The sequence below is a fragment of the Saccoglossus kowalevskii genome, chromosome 13, assembly GCF_978046115.1.
Source record: "Saccoglossus kowalevskii chromosome 13, keSacKowa6.1, whole genome shotgun sequence".
Lineage (NCBI taxonomy): Eukaryota > Metazoa > Hemichordata > Enteropneusta > Harrimaniidae > Saccoglossus > Saccoglossus kowalevskii.
Window position 1 is genome coordinate 22,928,676 of NC_140653.1, and position 23,202 is coordinate 22,951,877.

Genomic DNA, 23,202 nt, shown 5'->3' on the forward strand with positions numbered 1-23,202 from the left:
TGGGAGGTCTTTGTTGTGTGAACTGAGGCACATTTTCAAGTGACGATACAAGATTTGATATTAAGCCAAGGTTCCCCCAAAATTTTATAAGGTTTACTACTTTATAATCGTGAAAAATTTGTATCATTACATTAAATACAATAGAGATGATTAACATATTCTATTGTAGAGCTGAGGGGAACCATTATAACTTACGATATTGATAATGATTTTTTTAACCAACAAACCCAAAGAACATAACTGTGCAATTATATACTAGTATATATTGTTTCTATTCATTTTGCAAAGCCCAAGATGACTCTGCAACTATACTTTCTAATTTCATCTCCTTAGTTTTAACTTAACTAGAGATAACTTATAATCTATTCTATAGTATTTAAGTAACTTGTATAAAATTGATCATATAATCTGTGTTCATCAGACAACTGCTGATATTTGATTACAGATCTCAAAATCAACAGTAAACCAAGTTGTATACAGACATCCAAATCTCGTCCAAGGATACCATTTGCCAAAAACAGTAGCCCAAATGGACTAATGGTTTATTTAACCAGATTTGTCTTCTAAGATATGGCTGTCCTACAAAAAGTTACAAGATCAAGTTGGCCAATGCACACACCCCTCCTGGTACCTTGATTTAGATCTTTTTACTGTTTGTTTTGAAGTTGTGATTATCTAGATAAAGTGAGATTTTCAACTTGACTTGATTATAAATGCAAATAATTATTTTCAACTCTTGTATGTTCAGTTTTCAGTGCTTTCAGTTATAATTAATTTGACACTTTAGATCATTTTTCTACCTCATACCTATTACTGCGAAATACAACAGTACCCGGTATCAATTATTTTGTTGTTTTTTTCAAAAATTAGATTGCAGCAACTACCATACTTTAAAATACTTAATTTTAGCTGGAATTAATTTTTGGGTGTTTCATATGAAATTTATTTTTTACTGATTTTTGACAAGTTTGATGTAAAATATCGGAAAAAAGGTATATTCGCTGGATTTTATTTTCACTGAATCATTTCTTCAGCGAAAATTAATTCCAAGTGAAAATAAGGTATTCTACAGTATGCTGCTATCTTGTATAGCGCCCTCATATGTTGGTATAGAGTCCTGTACATTTTAAACTATTGTATATATATATATACACACACACACAGATAGGTGTGTTTTCAAGTGCGTGGCTTGTTCCAGCGTTTCTATTACTGTCAAAGCAATTTATTTTTATTTAAGCTTAAGTCACAACATTGTGACATTGCTAGCTAGTTCTTACTCATTCACATGTATCAATTTACAAGTTTGTTTTTTAACTAAGCCATTTTAAAATGTTAATCACCTGTTTTATGAACAATTCTTTTATCTGTAACTTTATGCTATTTATTTTAAATAAATGCATGTATAAAAACAGTAAATTCTATGCAGTGACAAAGTTCTCTGTGGCATTGTTTTCATTACTAGCTACAAATGTCAATACAAACAAGCGTCTACCCATGAGCCTTTGCGTTCTTAGCGTGTGTTATCGCTTAGGTCTCGATTCCCGCGTGTGCACAGGTGACATCCTTCCTACTTTAATAATCCAGATATGCATTTCACTACTTTAAGCCATACTCGCCTAACACCAATCAATTATTTCTAATATTCTGTAAAATACTTTATTTTAGCTGGAATTAATTCTTGCTGAAAAGACTTTTGTGGTGTTTTGCATGGAATTTATTTTTACTGATTTTTGACTAATTGATTGTAAAATAAAATAAAAAAATGTATATTCTTGGATTTTATTTTCACTTCAAAAACCGGTAGAATGCAAGTTTTGTAAGTGTGAACAAGCATCGTACGAATTGCACGATTTTGCTAAAGCTGGCTATTCATAACCAGCCCACGAATGTCTAGGCTTTGACTGAATAAATGGTCCTTGCCTAGCGAAGATGGTGAACAAATAGAACGAACCGTTAAAAACACTATTTTTAAGCAAAGTAATTGAAATCAGTATAGAATGAAAAGATTGCTGTTTGCACGTTTTACCCATGATGTGCAATACAGAAAATGTGCTTACAATACTTTAATATATGTACTTTGGACAACTTGTACTGGCTCTGCTCTATGAGAAAGCCAACCATATTTATAATATTTGGGAAGTTAAATACACTGTATTTAGAAATGAAAACTGCATTTCGGAGGGTTGGGGATGTTAAATGGAGAGACTACATTTGTTGTGCTCAAGTCTTAAGTTGTGGCTGGTCTGTCCGAGTTTGAAGATCAGCTACTCAATTGGTCAAAATCCTGTTTGAATAGTCCCCCTGAGACTTTTTCTTGCAACCAGAACCCGCCATGGAGGTAAAAGACAGACTTTTACCTCCATGAACCAGCCAATATGACTAGAGCAAATTTCTTTTGTGGATTTAAAGAAAACCAACTTATTTTTTTACTTGAGTTTTTATTTACACATTAGTAAAATTGAAAATAATGCAAGTATTGTTCACAATGAAAATAGTAAATATAGATACAACCATAAGTAGGCAATTCATTCTAAAATCATAGCTACCGGTAAATAACTAATGGAAAAGATTAGTAAAAAAAACAGAAATATACAATAATGCAGTTGTGACATTTGATACTTGCTGGGCAAGTTTATTTTTTTTTTATAAAAAAAAAATGATCAATCCAGTAAATGATTGATTATAGTTTACATATTATTACCCAGCCCAAAACTCGTCCCAAGTGGCTCATGATATCTAATAACAGTACACTATTCAGAGTATTTCTCTCCCTCCCCCCTCCAAGATGATTGAAAGGGGCGCATTTTGTAATCTTTCATTGTGTGCATATTTTACAGACGTTTTTAAGTTCAATTAAAGTTGTACTCTAATCATTCTTGTTGAAATTTTGGAACCACTATGTGAAATATTTGATGGAAATGTGAAATTTTCTGCATATCTCATTGTTGGTAATCATTAGGCCTGCCATTTGATTAATTCAAATCCTGTATTCGATTGGTGTTTCAATGTATGTGGATTTGCAAATTTTGGCTCTCTTACGAATTACTGTGACACAAAGTAATTTGAAATCATAATGAATCTGGAACATCTTCGGATAATGTTTGCTATTTGTACATTCAAGTGAATATTCCACACAACTGCCGCAAATGAAGCTCTAAAAATGATCATGCTGTGTAAATTAGAATACACATTTATTCTAATCGTACTAAATTTGCATTAACATCAAGTCATCACAGTTCAATATTAAATCAAAAAATATCTAGAAAACAGCATTTTAAAAGTGAATTCTAGGCTGAAAGCATGATACTCCCAGAGAAAAGAGTTCCATAAATATAGAGGAAAATACTGCTAGTACAAAAAATGAGCATTTGGTAGAAAAATGAATATTTTCAGTTCTATTGTCATTTTCCATGTATGGTTGACACCAGTATGCTACCATGTTCTAAACATTAATGCAATTTAAGGTAATACATGAAATCATTTTCTAATTTTTTCACAACAGTGGCTGTTATGTCTTGCTTTACCCATAATCCTTTGCTGGAGAATCAAGATGGCTGCCTACATATACCGATAAGCAGTTGAATGAATATCTAGAGGATGATATAAAAAAAACCTGTAAATTGCATTTCCCTGCATTCAGTGTTGAGCTCTTTCATCTGGAGCACCTATCAGCCTGGACTTCCCATTTAATAATGGAAGAAAACCATGATTTCTGCATACTGTTAAAACTAATTTAATTTCACTATTTTGAGCATATTCACTGTATTAATTTCACAAATTTATTGAAGAAACAATGAATTACATTGTTATTTTACTTGTTCACGTAGATTTAATTTAGTGGTAGTGGTGTGGGATTTACATCTATTCATTACGACATAAAACAATGTGTATTTAGAAGCACAATTTTTTTTTTGTAGAAAATTATTAAAAGTAGATAATCAACAAATACAGTTAAGCCTAAAAAAACTAAACTCCAAAAAGTCTTGAAAAAATGCTTAGTTTACAGTGTTGAGTTGTAAAGGCCTTCCACATACAGCTCTGATTTTGTTACCTGGATAATTATTCTGGAGTTGGCCATTAACAGATGGAGCAATTTATTTATTGGGACTAAAATTCAAAATACATCCACAGTAATTCAGAATGAGTAAATCAGCAATCTCGTATCAAATACTGTGATATACTTTATTTTAGCTGGAATCAATTTTTCGATGAAAAGACTTTTTGGGTGTTTTGTATGGAATTTATTTTCACCGGTTTTTGCAGAGTTGAATGTAAAATATAGGAAAAAAGGTATTTTCGCTGGATTTTTTTTTCACTGAATCATTCCTTCAGCGAAAATTAATTCCAGCTAAAATAAAGTATTCTACAGTAGTCCCAAGACCCCAATAAAGTTTTAGAAATGATGTCACAGAGAAACTATACATGATCATCAGCACCTGCCCCTTCAAATCTTTGTGGGTAATATTGACATATTTTTTTTAAGAAGTTCTTACATTGCCCATGTCAATTAATTTTTGACATTAGTCTCACTCACACAGCTTTGTATATTGTAAATATAGAGCACTTTCCCTACATTCAAATGTTGGGAGATTGTTTAACCACTGAATAAAAATGAATATTCGAAACCTCCACAAAATCCTGTGAGCCAACCCGAATTTGAAAAAAACCAGAGGAAACTCCTATAAGTGCATCAGTTTACCCTTGAATTTGAAATAAAGGCAAGACACAATCTGCAGTATGCAAAAAGCTGAACCTTTTTTTCGTTTTTAGGAAAAGTTCAAGTAATCTGGACACGTATAAAAATGTGATAAATGTATTTGCACCAGGATACCATAGTAACTAACTAATCAACTCCTTCAAATCCTTCGGTATTTTCTATTGCAATCAAAAGTTTATCGTGTAATTCTTGGTACGTTGAATAAAGTGGTAGATCCAATCTGTTGAAGCTGTGAAAGAAATAGCAATTAGAAATCTCTTTTGCATTTTCTAGCAAAGGTATGTGTACTACTAGCACAAGTATTATACATCTTTCTAAAAGTTACAATGTGCTTTCATTTTGAAGTATTGAACAGAGTATTTACATCTTAACTCATGGAATGCATTTCACAGACTAAGTAATGTCAAAGACTGTATTACCCACAAACAAAACACGAGAGAATGAACTACCCCCATGTACGTTAGAAAAAAAATAAACATCCGCACAAGACAGCGGTAACAGTATGTGATCTTACAAAATAGAGATCTCCCAGAGCCAATTTGTTCCTTTATTTTTCGAATATTGAATGACTTTGAGAGTGCCTTACCATGTATGTGCCCTTGGTAATGACGATGTGGTGCCCCATTTCTCAATACAGAACTTCTGTTGCCCGTTACTACCATACAACTCGGCAAATCCATTCATGGGAACTCTGGACGTTCCCGTCACAAACTGCAATACACGAGCTCTTTTCTCATTGTCAAATGACAATATTGCCTTAAAAAAAATTGTTGTAACATGAGTCCACATAAAACTCAAAATTGTCTCTTAAGGCTTTTTTTATTCCTTGTTTCTTGAGTTTTCATAAGGGAATTTTTTTGAGGAGGGCGAAAAATAAAATAAAATTAATTCTTTTTTTCCATTAGATTTGTGTGATTCTCAAAGAATTGTAAGTGAGATCATTGATTGGAGAGAAGAAATGAAATAAAATTTTATTCCATGTATAACCTTGTTTCTCATCTGCGCGAGACTTCGGTACTTTTGATCATGATACTCCCACGAAAATGCAACTTGGGTTTGTTATGCGGCGGGCGGTAAAAATACTTACAAGTCGGCGGGCGCAAGAAATTACGCTGTTCATTCTGCGGGTTCACGAAACAAGGGATAATAAAAGTCTGGCCTAATGAAGAGTAAAAATTATGTTTTCAGCTTCTTGGTTTGATACATCCAGAAGTTGTTCAGATGTAACATCATAGCTTGGATGAAACTTAATTAGCTAGGAAAACTCCAGTAAATTGAACAGAACTTGTATATACAAATTTTGCTTTCTATGTATGTGGTGTAATGGTTAGCATGTCCACCTATCATTGTTTGACTCTGCCTCGCAATACTTGTTCAACTTAATTTGAAATTTTCAGGGTTACAGATATCAGATGTGTACCAATAGGCAACCTCAGAAATTAAGAGATGTGACAAAAACATTTTCACTGCTGGAATCATCGCCTCACAACAGGCAAGTCACTAGTTACTAGGTTACTGACAACTGCAGTAATCAGTCTCACCTAGGATTCATAAGATGAGGATATAAACAATACACGGAAACTGAACAACAAGCCTGAATTTCTAGAAATACTAAGCAAATGAGTAAGTCTGTCAAAGACAAACAAAACATTATTCAAGATGAACCCTCCCATTGTGGAGTCTGATCTTTGTACTTTCTGTTCATCATGCTCTGAATCTCTTATCCATTTGTTTTACCAATGTGAATGCACCCAAGATTTTTGGGAAGCACTGTACATGCTTTTGGGTGGGTGGGGGGGGGGGAAGCTTAGTCTGAGGGCATTCCCGAATGCACAACAAATCCTTCTTGGGGATGAAAACTTTACATGTTTTGTCAACTTCCTCTTTCTGGTAACAAAACAATATATTTACTTGTATAGAAATAAAAATCAAAAGCCAGAATTCATGGCATACAAAAGATATGTAAAATATTTCCTGGAGATAGAGTACTTCATTGCTGTCCGACGGAATAAGTTGACTTCTCATAACAAGAAATGGGGATATTTCATGAAAAATTTTACCCAGACCACTTCACAATATGTAGATTAATTGCAACTTGTAATGTACAAACCTGGTATATAAGATGTTAATTTCAGTGCAAACTCCAATAAAAGTTTATAAATACAAAAAAAAAAGTCTGTCAAAGAACTGGTTTGTGTTCATTTTAACCATTTTGGATAGTGTCCTTGCTTATTCACAACATCTTGCTTAATTCTGCTAACCCAATCAAACCATTTCAAGTGCCAAATACATTCTGTGATACCGTTGTCTGGCGCCCTCACAGTTTCCTTTGAGGTGAACTCAGAAAGAGGCTTCTCGGTGAAACAATGACTCTTCCAAATACAAAAGAATTGCTGTTTCTTTTTAATTTAACCAATCAGTGTGTTCAGCTATGATGTAAGTTTATTAAAGCAGATTTTATTAGTAGTATTTCAGAAATTTTGAAAATGTTATAACATTAATTTACCATGGAAAACAGCCCCTTCAGTTGTGAAATCAACACTGGCTTGTGTGCTAAGGGACAACATCAATTAATTCCTTTAGTTTTTTTCCCAAACCCCCACACACCACCCCCCAATGAAACTTAATTGACAAATATTGATCATGGCGTCTTACCAACGCCCAAAAAACCCAGCAACCAAACCTTCAGCCGTTCAAGAGGAAATAATGAAGGGGAATATACACATGCGCAAACTATATTTCTGGGTTCTGTGCATGTTCTAGGTCCATGCCCTGAAATTGACCTCATTTGACGCACATATTTACAACACTTGGACCAAACCATTTGCTCGTCTTGGATGTGTTTTTCCATTTTTTGTTATTTTTGTCCATGATTGGATAGAAAAAAAAAAAAACTGCAAATACTCAAAAATTTTTTTTACTTCATTCAAAAATATAATCGTTTTTGTAGGATGGAAAGTTTTTGAGGTCAAAATCCCCCCACTCCCAAACTGAGGCAAATAATTTTGTTATCTGACATTGGTCTTTTGACGTCGTCCCTAAGTAACACAGCAACCAGAATAATCAATACTCATCAATCAAGTCCTACAAAATGTAGTTATGTTCTTACCCTCCAAAAGAATTGTATTACAAGATGGTTAGCATGGTATTCTCCGCGATAAACGGTGTTCTTCCTCCAGTCATTGACGTCGATATCACCAAGACCTGACAATAACAACTAGAATGAGATGGATTCAGTTAGTTTTCCAGAAACACAAATCCACAAAAAAATCACTTCCACTTTAAACTCTGCAATGAATTAAATTACCCACAACGCACCATGAATCACATTACCCACAATGCACCATGAATCACTTACCCATAATGCACTGTGAATCACATTTACCCACAATGCACTGTGAACCACATTTACCCACAATGTAACATGGAAACAGAATAATGGCATACTTACTTCAATCTCGTTCTCATCAAATATTTTCAGAAGATCTAGTGGAATAAGTTCCTGAAATCCCTACAAGAGAAGACCAAAAAATAATTAATATTATTATTTCCTGTCCAGTTATTCAGATTACCAATGACTTGGATATGGTACTGTAAGAGACTTAAAAGTTAAACTCACACTTGTAAATGCTGCCATCTGGTTTTGTACTCGATATGCAAACCTCCATTTAATCACCAAACTGAAATAAAATCATATTAATTATTAATTAGGTAATCAATTATATCATTACAACAGTCCCATCAACATACTGAGTTTATAATTCAGATTTAATGCATAAGCAAAAATGCTCATCTGTTAACCGTTCAGTTTTTGTACCAATTTCATTTTAAAAAGGTTTATCACACTTTTGGAAATCCCCCCCCCCAAAAAAAGAACTTCCTTGTTTGGTTTTATGTACAAGCTACACAGCAACTTTAATCTTTGTTTAGAGGGGGTCAGGGGTCAGATGTGTTATAATTACTCTGCACTGTGTATATAGTAAGTTACATTTATTTTGGTTAATAAAGAGACTACCAGTATGTTGGGCAAGTGGGAATGCATTTTTTAGCTTAAAGTATCCTAAATGTCTCAAGTTATCATATTTGATATAAATACAGTATAATTTGAAGTACTGAAAGAAATAATTTTGGGTATTCAATCTTTTTCAAGTTGGAGCATAGATCTTTCTCTAGAGCCTAGTTTTTTACCAATTTGTATTCAAAATTGTCACTATTTGGGGCTTAAATACAATGGGGAATAGTCTAAAAACAGTTTCCATGGAAACAAGTTGGGTGGTCCATCCATGTCAATTTTCAAAACCTACTTGACACAAAAAAAGTCAAGTCAGTAAAAGTCAAAGATATACTCACTCTACATATTTGCTCTTGTTATCATTTGTGACTTTTATATTGTTACCATTGGATATCAGCTCCTTTGTTAATGTCTAAGAAAAAGCAAAATAAATGAAAATGTCACATGCTTCATAAAACTAACCATTTGATGTCACATGCCTCCCTAACAAACTGGATATTCATATTTACCATAGGCCTGATAGGATAAAACTAACCATGTGATGTCACATGCCTCCCTAACACACTGGATATTAATACTTACCATAGGCCTGATAGGATAAAACTAACCATGTGATGTCACATGCCTCCCTTACACACTGGATATTAATATTTACCATAGGCCTGATAGGATAAAACTAACCATGTGATGTCACATGCCTCCCTAACAAACTGGATATTAATATTTACCATAGGCCTGATAGGATAAAACTAACCATGTGATGTCACATGCCTCCCTAACAAACTGGATATTAATACTTACCATAGGCCTGATAGGATAAAACTAACCATGTGATGTCACATGCCTCCCTAACAAACTGGATATTAATATTTACCAGATGCCTGATAGGATAAAACTAACCATGTGATGTCACATGCCTCCCTAAGAAACTGGATATTAATATTTACCATAGGCCTGATAGGATAAAACTAACCATGTGATGTCACATGCCTCCCTAACAAACTGGATATTAATACTTACCATAGGCCTGATAGGATAAAACTAACCATGTGATGTCACATGCCTCCCTAACAAACTGGATATTAATATTTACCATAGGCCTGATAGTATAAAACTAACCATGTGATGTCACATGCCTCCCTAACAAACTGGATATTAATATTTACCATAGGCCTGATAGGATAAAACTAACCATGTGATGTCACATGCCTCCCTAACAAACTGGATATTAATATTTACCAGATGCCTGATAGGATAAAACTAACCATGTGATGTCACATGCCTCCCTAACACACTGGATATTAATATTTACCATAGGCCAGATAGGATAAAACTAACCATGTGATGTCACATGCCTCCCTAGCACACTGGATATTAATACTTACCATGGCCTGATAGGATAAAACTAACCATGTGATGTCACATGCCTCCCTAACACACTGGATATTAATATTTACCATAGGCCTGATAGGATAAAACTAACCATGTGATGTCACATGCCTCCCTAACAAACTGGATATTAATATTTACCATAAGACTGATAGGATAAAACTAACCATGTGATGTCACATGCCTCCCTAACACACTGGATATTAATATTTACCATAGGCCTGATAGGATAAAACTAACCATGTGATGTCACATGCCTCCCTAACACAATGATTATTCATAAATACTATAAACACTGTTACAGAAAATTGAATTTTCTCACCTGACCATAAAGTTCTTCATCTACACAGAATGTCAAATCCAAATCCTCTGGATCATTTTCCATAATCCAATTCAAGGAATTATAATACTCAGAATCCTACGAAAATAAAAATATGATTTTCATATAAGACCATATTATATATTAGTTAGGAAGGCAATATATTAGTATATGCCCAGTGACCTAGCAAATTTTTTTCTTCTCTCTAAAGGAACTTATGAGCACTAAAGGTCTGATATCCTACCATTTTTTTAAGTTAGTGGCCATATTTTTTTAGTTTACAGTCACACTAACATATTTGTGCTGTGAACTAATGCAAATCGGCATTGAGTGAAATGTTTTGAGTCTCCAACACACCAAAATATTTCATTCCAAAGAAATGTAGTCAACAAAATGTAATGAAGAATTTGAATGCTTTTACTAGCTGTATTCCTGAATGAGTATTTAAATTAAACATTGATAAACCTGAGGTCAGTTGAGTCAAAGCATACAAGGCAGAATTTGTTACATCAAAAAAACTTGTCAACATGTAAGCTGCTCTCTGATTGATCTGACTGTTAGATTTTGGAATTGGGTAGCCAATCAGACACAATCTTGTAAATATCTTCGTTTTGACTTAACATTTACTAGGTATAGGCATGTTCTTAGCAATACAATGCTGATAAATAAAATAACACACTGAGGAATGTTAAAAAATAACAAATTAACAAACAAACAAATCGTATATACTTCATAACAAACAAATCGCATACTTCATAACAAACAAATCGTATACTTCATAACAAACAAATCGTATACTTTATAACAAACAAATCGTATACTTCATAACAAACAAATTGTATACTTTATAACAAACAAATCGTATACTTCATAACAAACAAATCGTATACTTTATAACAAACAAATCGTATACTTTATAACAAACAAATCGTATACTTCATAACAAACAAATCATATACTTCATAACAAACAAATCGTATACTTTATAACAAACAAATCGTATACTTTATAACAAACAAATCGTATACTTCATAACAAACAAATCGTATACTTCATAACAAACAAATCGTATACTTTATAACAAACAAATCGTATACTTCATAACAAACAAATCGTATACTTTATAACAAACAAATTGTATACTTTATAACAAACAAATTGTATACTTCATAACAAACAAATTGTATACTTCAAAACAAACAAATCGTATACTTTATAACAAACAAATCGTATACTTCATAACAAACAAATCGTATACTTTATAACAAACAAATCGTATACTTCATAACAAACAAATCGTATACTTCATAACAAACAAATCGTATACTTCATAACAAACAAATCGTATACTTTATAACAAACAAATCGTATACTTTATAACAAACAAATCGTATACTTCATAACAAACAATCCAGATGAATTTTTCTGCATGAAACCAAAATGTTTCTTATTGCCCATTCGTGTGATCATCAAGACATGGTGAACAAAAAGAAAAAGAAAAATAATAACAAAAGGAACAGTTCAATCACCTACCACTGACTCCATATCGTTAAGAGTTATGTTCTTGGAAATCATCATTTTGTAAAAAGGACGAATAAAAAAGCCTGAAAAAACAAACAAATTCAAATTATTTAGGTTCATTTGTCTAGCATTGTTGAACAAAAAAATATACCGTAGTCTTCGTCAAAAAATCGACAAACTCTTAGACAACTAGATTTACTCAGTCTTTTTTGTGACAGTGTAGCTAACAAAACAATTCATATATAGTGACTGACTTACCATCTAATAATTTACCATGATAGACCGCCATTGCAGCTACTCTACCAACAAACTTGAAATAAGATAAATGGTCTTCGTTACAGAGGCCGGAATTGGGGTTTATTTGTAAAGTATAGTTGTCCCTGTCAAATAAAAACTTTAGTAATAAAACTCTAAGCACATAAACCATCAATGCAATTATTATTAGTGCATACCCCTGTGAACACCATCATTTTCTCACCACAATGTTGGTGCAACTTTTTGCACATTTTTATAAACTTTTCCATAATTTCATTGTTAATTTTGAGTCAAATGGACAAAAATTTTCATAGTTTACAGAATTTTAAGAATTACAATATTATTTACAGATTTGTAAGCACAGAATTTGAATTTGGATATTTTGTGCTGATAGTTGGTAATACAATTGTATTTATGACGAAATAAAAATTACTTACGTTGCAGAATACTCAAACAGACCATAGTAAGGATTAAACATCTCATGTGAAAGTAAATAAAAAAACTCCCTGCAACAGATGATAAGATACATAAGACAACCATGTAGAATTTCAGTAAATAGCGCCCTCTGTGAAAGCCAAAGTATTTATAAATCAAAATCTGCTTCTGGGGGCGCTGTTTCAATTTTTCAATTTGTCAAAAACAAAAAGTTATGATGTGCACCTACCGGTATTAACATCAGTGATAAGGTCAAAACGCAAACATTTGAATAATCGTCTGGCCATGAGGTCATTAGCATATAACTACCCCCAAGAGACTGTAAGAACATATGCAGACAGAGGCTTTCCACACATAAGACAGTGATGTTTTTCCTATTTGATCTGAATTATATTATTTGATTAGAGTGACTCACAATACAAAATTTGAATTTTTAGATTGATTTGAAACATAAATTTTTGCACAAACCAAGCTGGTGAATGTTAATAATAGACTCACATAATGAAGGATTGAATTCTAATATAAAACTATCAGATACATACCGAGCAACACCACCGTAGTCAAGTCCTGTTTCTCCACTAAATTCAATCCATAACCTAGCTTTTAATATATCTGCATTTTTCACAGCCATGATTCCTCTATATGAATCCTCCAATAAGTTATTCCTGGAAACCTTTAATTCAAATCTATTTGGCACGCCAGTCTGGGAGAAAGATAAAACTTAAGGCTATTTTATCTGATTATATAAATCTGTTTTAAATTTTCAGCTAAGTCTGATGTCGGATTAAACAAATATAATTGAACTTTAGTGCCAGATTAATCAGACCGTGTGTCAAAATCTGATGATTGATCAGATGTTTTAAAATTCAAATGTGTTAATGTCCATCAGATCAATCCGTTCATATCAATACATATATTTGTATCTGGTAAATCAGAAGCAGTCAGATAAACCTGATTTAGTCATCCCGAATATCTGAAGTGAATAAACACAGGTTCAGAACTATTGAGTGACTTACTGGGGCACGAAGTCTTGATCGGAAATATTCATATTTTCTTTTGTAATCCCTTGAATATGGCACCGCCTGTAAAAAAAAACAGAAAAAACATGGACAATAGTAACATTGACAGCATGATACAAAATTTGGTGAAGTTGTCTGAAACTAACCAAGCAATGATAGTAATCCTATAACTTGAATTTCCATCATAAACATGACTAGGTTTTAAGTAGAATTCCTAAAATAAATCACAAGGTCCTCCCCCAAATATTTTTGTTTCTCATCATCGCATGCATCAGTTTAAAACCTGATCTAATTTTGTCACTTTTGCATATCAGTGAAGTACAAAATGAACAGTAGATTGAGAAAATGTTTATTTTCCGTTTCAGTGGATGTTTTGTCCATTCAAATTAATCTTTAATGTTGAACATGTAACTTTTTGTTGTGGTATATAATAATTTCAATACTAAAACTAATTTTAAGCCACGTCAATTTTCCTTGGGACAAGAAGTCAGGAAAAAAATTCACTTTTCATATGATTAAGATAAGGAAATGAGATGGTGAGGAGTTTTCTTTTTCAAAAGAAGAGAGAAATTATAACAAACAACTCACAGGACCAGCTATCTTTGGATTCTGTAACCGAGGATCTTCCCACTGGGTTGTTCTTCTGTCTAAATGGTTAAAAAAAAGCAATAAATTACATTTATTAATATTAACAGGTAATATAACGTAATGTTTTTGTTAATCTGGGACCAACTATATTTGAAAAACTATGACAAACTGTGTTGCACGTTTAAGAAAGATGTCAATGACATGCCTGTAAATATGACATACAGTTTCGAAGAAGTAATCAAAGAAGTAAAAGCTAATGGACCCAGGATGGACAAACAGTAATAAGAACAGTTCCACTACGTCAACTTTGTTGATGTGATATTATGATTTGCCACCTGACATGTGTACTCTTACATAACCCTGTTTGTTATGCCACTTACTGTGATCAATGTAAAATATTCTCCCATCAGCATGTACTCTTTCTTCCCAGCCAGCCTGCAAGTAAGAATACAACAATATAAACATGACAAGGTAACAGTACCATGACATGACAATGTAGTGATCACTGATATCGAAGTGATCACTGACCGTGTAGTGATCGCCGATAGCGTAGTGATCGCCGATAGCGTAGTGATCACTGATGGCATAGTGATCGCTAATAGCGTAATGATCACTGATATCGAAGTGACCACTGATATCGAAGTGATCACTGATCACGTAGTGATCGCCGATAGCGTAGTGATCACTGATAGCGCAGTGGTCGCTGATAGCATAGTCGGTCCTGGGTTGAACACCAAAGAAAGGGTTCAACCAAAATCCAGGAAGCATGTGCCATCGACTGAGTGGGAAGGCCCCTGCCATAGGCTGAATTGCAAGATGCTAGAGTTTGACAACGCCAGGTAGACACTGTGCTAGCACATTGGAGAGATGGCTACATAGCCATGTAACATAGTGCTATAAAGAGACTGTGCGCTTACAGTAATTGCTACTTACAGGTAACGGCCCTAATTCTGGGTTGGTCGTTGGTCTGTGTATAGCTGCTCTTGGATGTTGTCTATTGGAAACTCTAGGATCCGTCTGTTATAATAATAATAATAATAAGATATACTTTATTGCTTCGTTGTAAAAAAGTTTAACCATTTAACCAAACAGAGAAGAGATTCATTTGTTATATTATTGGTTCCATAATTGATTACAGAGAAACTGTTGACGAACAGTGGTTCCATGGAATGCTCATTTGAAGAAGCACTACCGTAATACCATAGAATATTTACGTTAGTTTGAAGAGTAGGACTGATACCATAGAATATTTACATTAGTTTGAAGAGTAGGACTGATACCATAGAATATTTACATTAGTTTGAAGAGTAAGACTGATACCATAGAATATTTACATTAGTTTGAAGAGTAGGACTGATACCATAGAATATTTACATTAGTTTGAAGAGTAAGACTGATACCATAGAATATTTACATTAGTTTGAATAGTAAGACTGATACCATAGAATATTTACATTAGTTTGAAGAGTAAGACTGATACCATAGAATATTTACATTAGTTTGAAGAGTAGGACTGATACCATAGAATATTTACATTAGTTTGAAGAGTAAGACTGATACCATAGAATATTTACATTAGTTTGAAGAGTAGGACTGATACCATAGAATATTTACATTAGTTTGAAGAGTAGGACTGATACCATAGAATATTTACATTAGTTTGAAGAGTAGGACTGATACCATAGAATATTTACATTAGTTTGAAGAGTAAGACTGATACCATAGAATATTTACATTAGTTTGAAGAGTAGGACTGATACCATAGAATATTTACATTAGTTTGAAGAGTAAGACTGATACCATAGAATATTTACATTAGTTTGAAGAGTAGGACTGATACCATAGAATATTTACGTTAGTTTGAAGAGTAGGACTGATACCATAGAATATTTACATTAGTTTGAAGAGTAGGACTGATACCATAGAATATTTACATTAGTTTGAAGAGTAGGACTGATACCATAGAATATTTACATTAGTTTGAAGAGTAGGACTGATACCATAGAATATTTACATTAGTTTGAAGAGTAGGACTGATACCATAGAATATTTACATTAGTTTGAAGAGTAGGACTGATACCATAGAATATTTACATTAGTTTGAAGAGTAGGACTGATACCATAGAATATTTACATTAGTTTGAAGAGTAGGACTGATACCATAGAATATTTACATTAGTTTGAAGAGTAGGACTGATACCATAGAATATTTACATTAGTTTGAAGAGTAGGACTGATACCATAGAATATTTACATTAATTTGAAGAGTAGGACTGATACCATAGAATATTTACATTAGTTTGAAGAGTAGGACTGATACCATAGAATATTTACATTAGTTTGAAGAGTAGGACTGATACCATAGAATATTTACATTAGTTTGAAGAGTAGGACTGATACCATAGAATATTTACATTAGTTTGAAAAGTAGGACTGATACCATAGAATATTTACATTAGTTTGAAGAGTAGGACTGATACCATAGAATATTTACATTAGTTTGAAGAGTAGGACTGATACCATAGAATATTTACATTAATTTGAAGAGTAGGACTGATACCATAGAATATTTACATTAGTTTGAAGAGTAGGACTGATACCATAGAATATTTACATTAGTTTGAAGAGTAGGACTGATACCATAGAATATTTACATTAGTTTGAAGAGTAGGACTGATACCATAGAATATTTACATTAGTTTGAAGAGTAGGACTGATACCATAGAATATTTACGTTAGTTTGAAGAGTAGGACTGATACCATAGAATATTTACGTTAGTTTGAAGAGTAGGACTGATACCATAGAATATTTACGTTAGTTTGAAGAGTAGGACTGATACCATAGAATATTTACATTAGTTTGAAGAGTAGAACTGATACCATAGAATATTTACATTAGTTTGAAGAGTAGGACTGATACCATAGAATATTTACGTTAGTTTGAAGAGTAGGACTGATACTGTAAAATATTTACGTTAATTCGAAAAGTAGCACTGATACCACTAAATTAAATTTTTTCTTTTACAATTTTCTTTGACTCAAATGGCAAATCAGCAAAAATGAAATCCAGATATGTATGGATCTCAAAGTACACACCAATAATTATACATACCCAGACGGTGACTCTTGTATTATGATCAATAAAAAACCATCGACCATTTGGAGCCTTCTGTGCCTCCCAACCTGGCGGCAGTGGACCAAGAGAACTGTTTGGTAACTGATCCAGCGATTGAGTTATAGGTGGGGATGCTTGAGAACTGTACGGTGTTGTGTTGGATACCTGAGTGGTATCTGAACGCTCTGTTATCTGAAACAAACAACATAAATACATTATATTAAATTGGAAACTAACAAAGTTTGTTACTGTCAAAAAGTTTTTGATTAACTGAGTGCTGTAATAATACACCCACCACCACCACCCCCACCAACACCCCCACCACCACCACCACCACCACCACCACCACCACCACCACCACCACCACCACAAATGAAAGGCAAAAGAATGTGTTTCCTGTCAAGCAACTTTTTAAATGAAAACATCCAAGTTGAGGCACAAAAATCAAATAGTTCAGGTAACCGGTTTATTTAAGCTGCACCAACCTATGGTTTTGGCTTTATTATCAAAACAAGTCATTGTCAATGACAGGAGCATCATTCTTTGAAAAAAAAATGCCCTCCAACGCCCATTTTTAACCAAATCACAAATTATAGCACAACTGAGATCCAGTCCCGGAATGGTAAAAATGTGTGATTTTGATGCAATTTTGGCCTTAAAATGGCTGTCAATTGGCCATCTTGAACAAATGTATTGCACATGTCTGATATAATGTCCGTGGTATGTGTGAAGTTTGAACTTCATTGTTCCAAGCATGTGTGAAATCTAACTATATACGGAGCATGCATGTACGCATGTCAAGTGCCCATTTTAGAACTGCCAAGGGAACTAACAAAGGCAACAAACACCATAAGAAATATAGAATTTAACACAGAACATCACTGAGATTATTTTTCATTTATGTTGATTATAGAATATGTTTGTAGAATACCGGTAGAGACAAAACAAGAGTAACAAATTACACAGTTCATCCATCCATGCCTCAATAAATTATCATTTGAATAGGAATAGTATTATTGATTTAACTTCTTCATCACTTTTTTTTCATCACAAATTCACAAAGTAGTCCCATTTATATTCTGCACTTTGCTTCAGAACATTGGGACACAAATAGCCAATTGTTTGGGGTACAAACCGAATCAAATTTTGTCTGTTGGCTGCAAAATTAGGGTTCATTTCCAGAAATATTGAAGAATATAAGAAAAAAAGTGCAGAAAAATTTAGGCAAAAAAGTCTGCTGGTGAAGAGAGTAAGGTAAAGTCAATGATGTCGCTGTCAGTGCTGTCGACCAGACAGTCAGAATCCAACACGCTTTAGAAACATACATGCTTAACAGGTGCCACAATGGACAGAGAAATCTTTATTCAGAACCGCCATCATAAATTTGTCGCTACCTTTAATAAACTCACCTGAGCTGCTTCTTCTAAATGAGAACTAAGACTATTTTCATCTTCACTGATCAAACGTCTCAACCGGAAATTGTCAAATTCATTGTTGGCTTGCTGTCGTGATTGCTCTTCACCTCCAGACTGAGTTGCACTGAAATGTACAAGAAATATTGGCTAATTACGTACAGAACAACCAGCAAGTAGCCTTTCATCCAAGTCACTAGACTGATTTTAACCAATCTCTCCAAAACATAAGCAGACTGAAATTGATAATAGAAAGTAATTAAATGACTAGGCTACTGCGAACAGAAGAAAAGACAGCATCAATGACAATAATGGTAAATTCTATATATTGTCATCTTCATCTTTAGATTTGTAATTCCTGTTTTAAAAAGGCAATGTGCACTAATGAGCATTTTCAAGCTTGTAGGAATAATTATGTTTCTACATTGATTGGAGAAATAGAGTATTTACTATAGAATAAAACAGTTGTCTAGGCAACAAAAATAATGGTATTCATTATATAAAGAAAACACTTGTATATGTGTTGCCTAGATTTACCTCTACATACAGGTAATTGGAAGTAATCACCAACTGCAGTGTTTGTTGCTAAGCAACACTTTTATTTTATCAAATTATATTCATGTATTATCATATCAAATTAATTATTTATGACGCAGACACTGTAGTACAATGAAAAAATATATTTATTGCCAATAAGGGGGGGCTCACCGAATCCCACCTAAGCTGCACTAAAGCAACGAATAACTAACAGTGAAATGCGAAAAAGCGGTGAGCCCCCCCAAAAACGTATCAGAATAGTAAAATGCATAAACAAAAGTATAACCATCAACACTGTATAAAAATGGGTTAAAATTAGTAAATGAGATGTCCTGGTAGATGTAGCATGACTACAACTACAATGATATATGGTAGAAGCAGCCTGAGTGCAACTACAGAGTAACGGTAGAAGCAGCGTGACTGCGACTACAAGGTAGTTACCGAATAACTGTAACTACAGGAATGTTAGATGGTAGAGGTAGCTCTACTGGTAGATACATTGGTATTGTACTACAAAGAATTTATTAGTATATGTAGGTAGCAAAGCTACAAGGTAGAAATGGCGAGCACCATAACTACAATGGTAAATGAAGTGATGGTGAAAAGTAGGTATTTAAAAAACAGTACTAAAGAAACTATAAAAACAATACAATAAAAATATGCATAAATTAAACCTGTTATCTTGGGGGGAAAATTGCCTTAAATAATAAGGCAAAGCCCCCAAAACTATGCCAATTAAATATGAAATTGGCATAGTGACCCCCAAGATAATAAAAAAAAAAAAAAATCTTGAATTATCACTACTTATTTTGTACAACAATGAGCAATTTTTTTTTTTTTTTTTTATATCTACTTCTATAACATACACTTATTGAGCAGATTAAAAACTACATATCTAAAAAAACAAAAATAACCCTGGCACTTGCCAAAATACAAAGTTCATTAAGATAACTTATATCTCTAAAAACCTGACGCTCCTGCCATGGTAGATTGTGCATTACCCAAAGACCCCTTAGAAACATGAATATAACGATTGTATGAATCCGATGTCCATCGCCCTAACGTCTTGATCATGTGATCTTGAACATCTGCCTGGGCAGCTGAGGATGCTGCTCCTATGCGAAAAGAGTGACCAGTATACAGTGATGGATCTAAGTGCAGTAATGTCAACAGATGACGCAAATACTGGAGGAAAGTTACACGTGTCAAAGGACAATTGTCAATTGAAAATAGCGGATCAGTAGACCTGGGGGTTGGCTTGCAAGCTAAACGTTTACCCAAGTACACACGAAGAGCAGTAACAGGGCACATTCGGCTGTTAGAACATAGTGTAATAGTAGTGCCATGTCGAACTAGGTCTGTCTTAGAAGTTTTCAGTCGTAAATGGGCATCCCCGTTTGACATGAAAGATACATCTTCAATACACAGATTGAAATTGGAGTCAAATTTGGAGTTATAAACAGTGAATTCTCCACAACGTAAGAAACCAAAAAATGCTACAAGAATAGCGGCTTCCAAAAGACTATCTGTATAGGGAGTGAAAACACCCTTCTTTAAAGTTGAGATTAACTGAAATGCCAAATCGGCAGTAATGGGGAGCCTCTTTTGAGTCTCACGTGCAAGATCACGTTTGATTGCTTTCATGAAAAGATTTAAACGAACCATGGGTCCTTCTTTGGATTGCCATGGATTAGGTAAGTCTGCCTGTAAGTAAGCAAAGCGTATACCAGCTAAATATAACTGTATTGTAGATGCACTCAAGTTTAATCGTTTGAAACAGTGTGTGACAAAAAGTAATAGAAGATTCTCTGAAATATTTGGTAAAGCTGAAACAGAACAATTAACATTATGCATTATGTTGAATCTAATGAAATGAGTAAGTCCGGTATGGTATGCCTTTCTAGTCTTCTCTGATATAGTTAACTTCCACAACAACCTTGTATCCTCAACTAGATGTGGATTACCGTTGAGTATGGTGGACACGGCATATTGCGACTGTGTGCTGTAGGTACTAAGGGACGGAACTTCTGTAATTGAGATCGAGAGAGGGCATCAGCAATATCATTATGTATTCCAGGTAAATATCGTGCTAAAACTACAAAGTTATTCTTCATAGCTGTCAAGGTTAAATGTCGCATCAGTTTGTTAATGACATGGCACCGTGCCGATGCCCTTCCCTTCTTGATTATCTGTACTGTCGCTTGATTGTCACAATTGAAACGAATACGTTTCTTAGACCAATATTTACCCCATAGCATTGCTGCAATCACTATAGGATATAACTCCAGAAGGGCCATAGAGAGTTCATCAGTCTGCATACCATTTAACTCTACTGGCCACGACTGACTGAACCAACTACCCTGAAAGAAACCACCAAAACCAACAGTAGATGATGCATCCGTGAAAATTTGCAAATCCGTGGCTTCTACAATATCTACATTCATGAACAGGTGAATACCATTCCAAGACTGCAGGAAATCTTTCCACATGGTCAATTCCATTCGACAGTCTTTGTTCAAAGTAACATGATGGTGTAATTTATGTACAGATGCTGCTAATTTTAGCATATGGGATACAAAAGAACGGCCCGGAAGAACTACTCTGGCAGCAAAATTCAAATGACCCAATAGAGATAGCATTTCCCGTTTAGTGACAGTGGTCTTAGAAGTCATGTCTGCTATCTTAGAAGTAATTCTTTCTTTCTTAACATCCGGCAAGAAAGCTACCATATCCTTTGAATTTAGCATGATCCCTAAATACTCTAATTGATGTGTTGGACCAACAGTTTTGTGTTTGGCCAGCGGTATGTTATAAGACGCAAAAAGCATAGTCATTATGGCCATGGTACGAAGTGCATCCTCTTCCTGTGCATCAATCGTCAGGAAATCATCCAGTAAATGGATAATAAAATTCACAGAAAGTCTAAATTCTGCAACCCAGCAAATTGCCTGTGACACCATATCAAATATTTTCGGGCTGGATCTGCTACCAAATACAAGTCGAACAAAGAAATAGTACTGATTGTCCCATTTTACCCCATGCAGATGCCAAATTGAAGGATGTAAAGGAACTTGTTTGAATGCATCTGTAATGTCAAATTTCGACATAAAAGCATTTGCACCAAGTTTCTTTAACTGTACAATAGCATCATCCACGCGAATGTACGATAAAGAATACAGCTCCTTATCAATGAGGTCATTCAAACTAGCCACCTCCGGGTTATCATGAGGAGCTGACAAGTCTATAATGAGACGTTTCTTTTTTGAATATTTCCCTTCTGCTATACCAAGTGGACTGACTCTGTATACCGGAAATGGGGATGTAACAAAGAGTCCAATCATATACCCCTTGTCCAATTCAGTTTGAAGTAATGCAGCAACTGCCTCCGGGTCTCTTCTTGCCGAAAGGTTGTTTCTACATTCAAAACTAACTGATGGAGAATTCTCAATAGCTGTTAAAAAACCATGGCGTAGCCCTGAGCATAGATTTGTAACAAAGTTCCTGTCAGGGTGCGTAATCAAGTCATGTTCAAGTTTATCCACATTCACTGAAGCTCCAGAAGTCTTAGGCAGTCATTGTACAGGTTTGTTAACAGATGGAGATTTAGGACATTTGTTTGCTGGATGTTTATCTTTGCAATTGTAACATATATGTAGCAAAGAACAGAAATTCCTTGTACAACCTTTATCCATGTTAAAATTGTTACAAATCTCCCTGCCACCTTGGTATACACGTGGTTGACCCCTAACATCTGTAATGCCCCGACCAGTATATTCCCGCGTATACTGATTGCGTGGACAGAAATCGTGGGAGTGCAAGGTACTCTGACATCTGAAACATGAGACAACATTTCTGCCAGCAGATAATCTTGAGAAAATTTCAC

The 23,202-nt window shown here is 34.1% G+C and overlaps 1 protein-coding gene across 1 annotated transcript in view; it reads right to left on the reverse strand.

Moving 5' to 3' along the window:
• Nucleotides 1–2,421: 2,421 nt before the first annotated feature.
• NEDD4L (neural precursor cell expressed, developmentally down-regulated 4-like) overlaps nt 2,422–23,202 on the reverse strand; it is a 42,619-nt gene continuing 21,838 nt past the window's right edge. The window contains 17 exon segments of the mRNA NM_001171236.1: nt 2,422–4,946; nt 5,304–5,473; nt 7,827–7,934; nt 8,169–8,228; nt 8,337–8,397; nt 9,068–9,141; nt 10,441–10,536; nt 11,971–12,041; nt 12,217–12,338; nt 12,651–12,719; nt 13,191–13,351; nt 13,665–13,730; nt 14,256–14,314; nt 14,636–14,690; nt 15,189–15,272; nt 17,368–17,562; nt 18,780–18,909. Of these exon segments, the coding sequence (NP_001164707.1) occupies nt 4,844–4,946; nt 5,304–5,473; nt 7,827–7,934; nt 8,169–8,228; nt 8,337–8,397; nt 9,068–9,141; nt 10,441–10,536; nt 11,971–12,041; nt 12,217–12,338; nt 12,651–12,719; nt 13,191–13,351; nt 13,665–13,730; nt 14,256–14,314; nt 14,636–14,690; nt 15,189–15,272; nt 17,368–17,562; nt 18,780–18,909 (1,684 nt within the window). The 3' untranslated portion in view covers nt 2,422–4,843.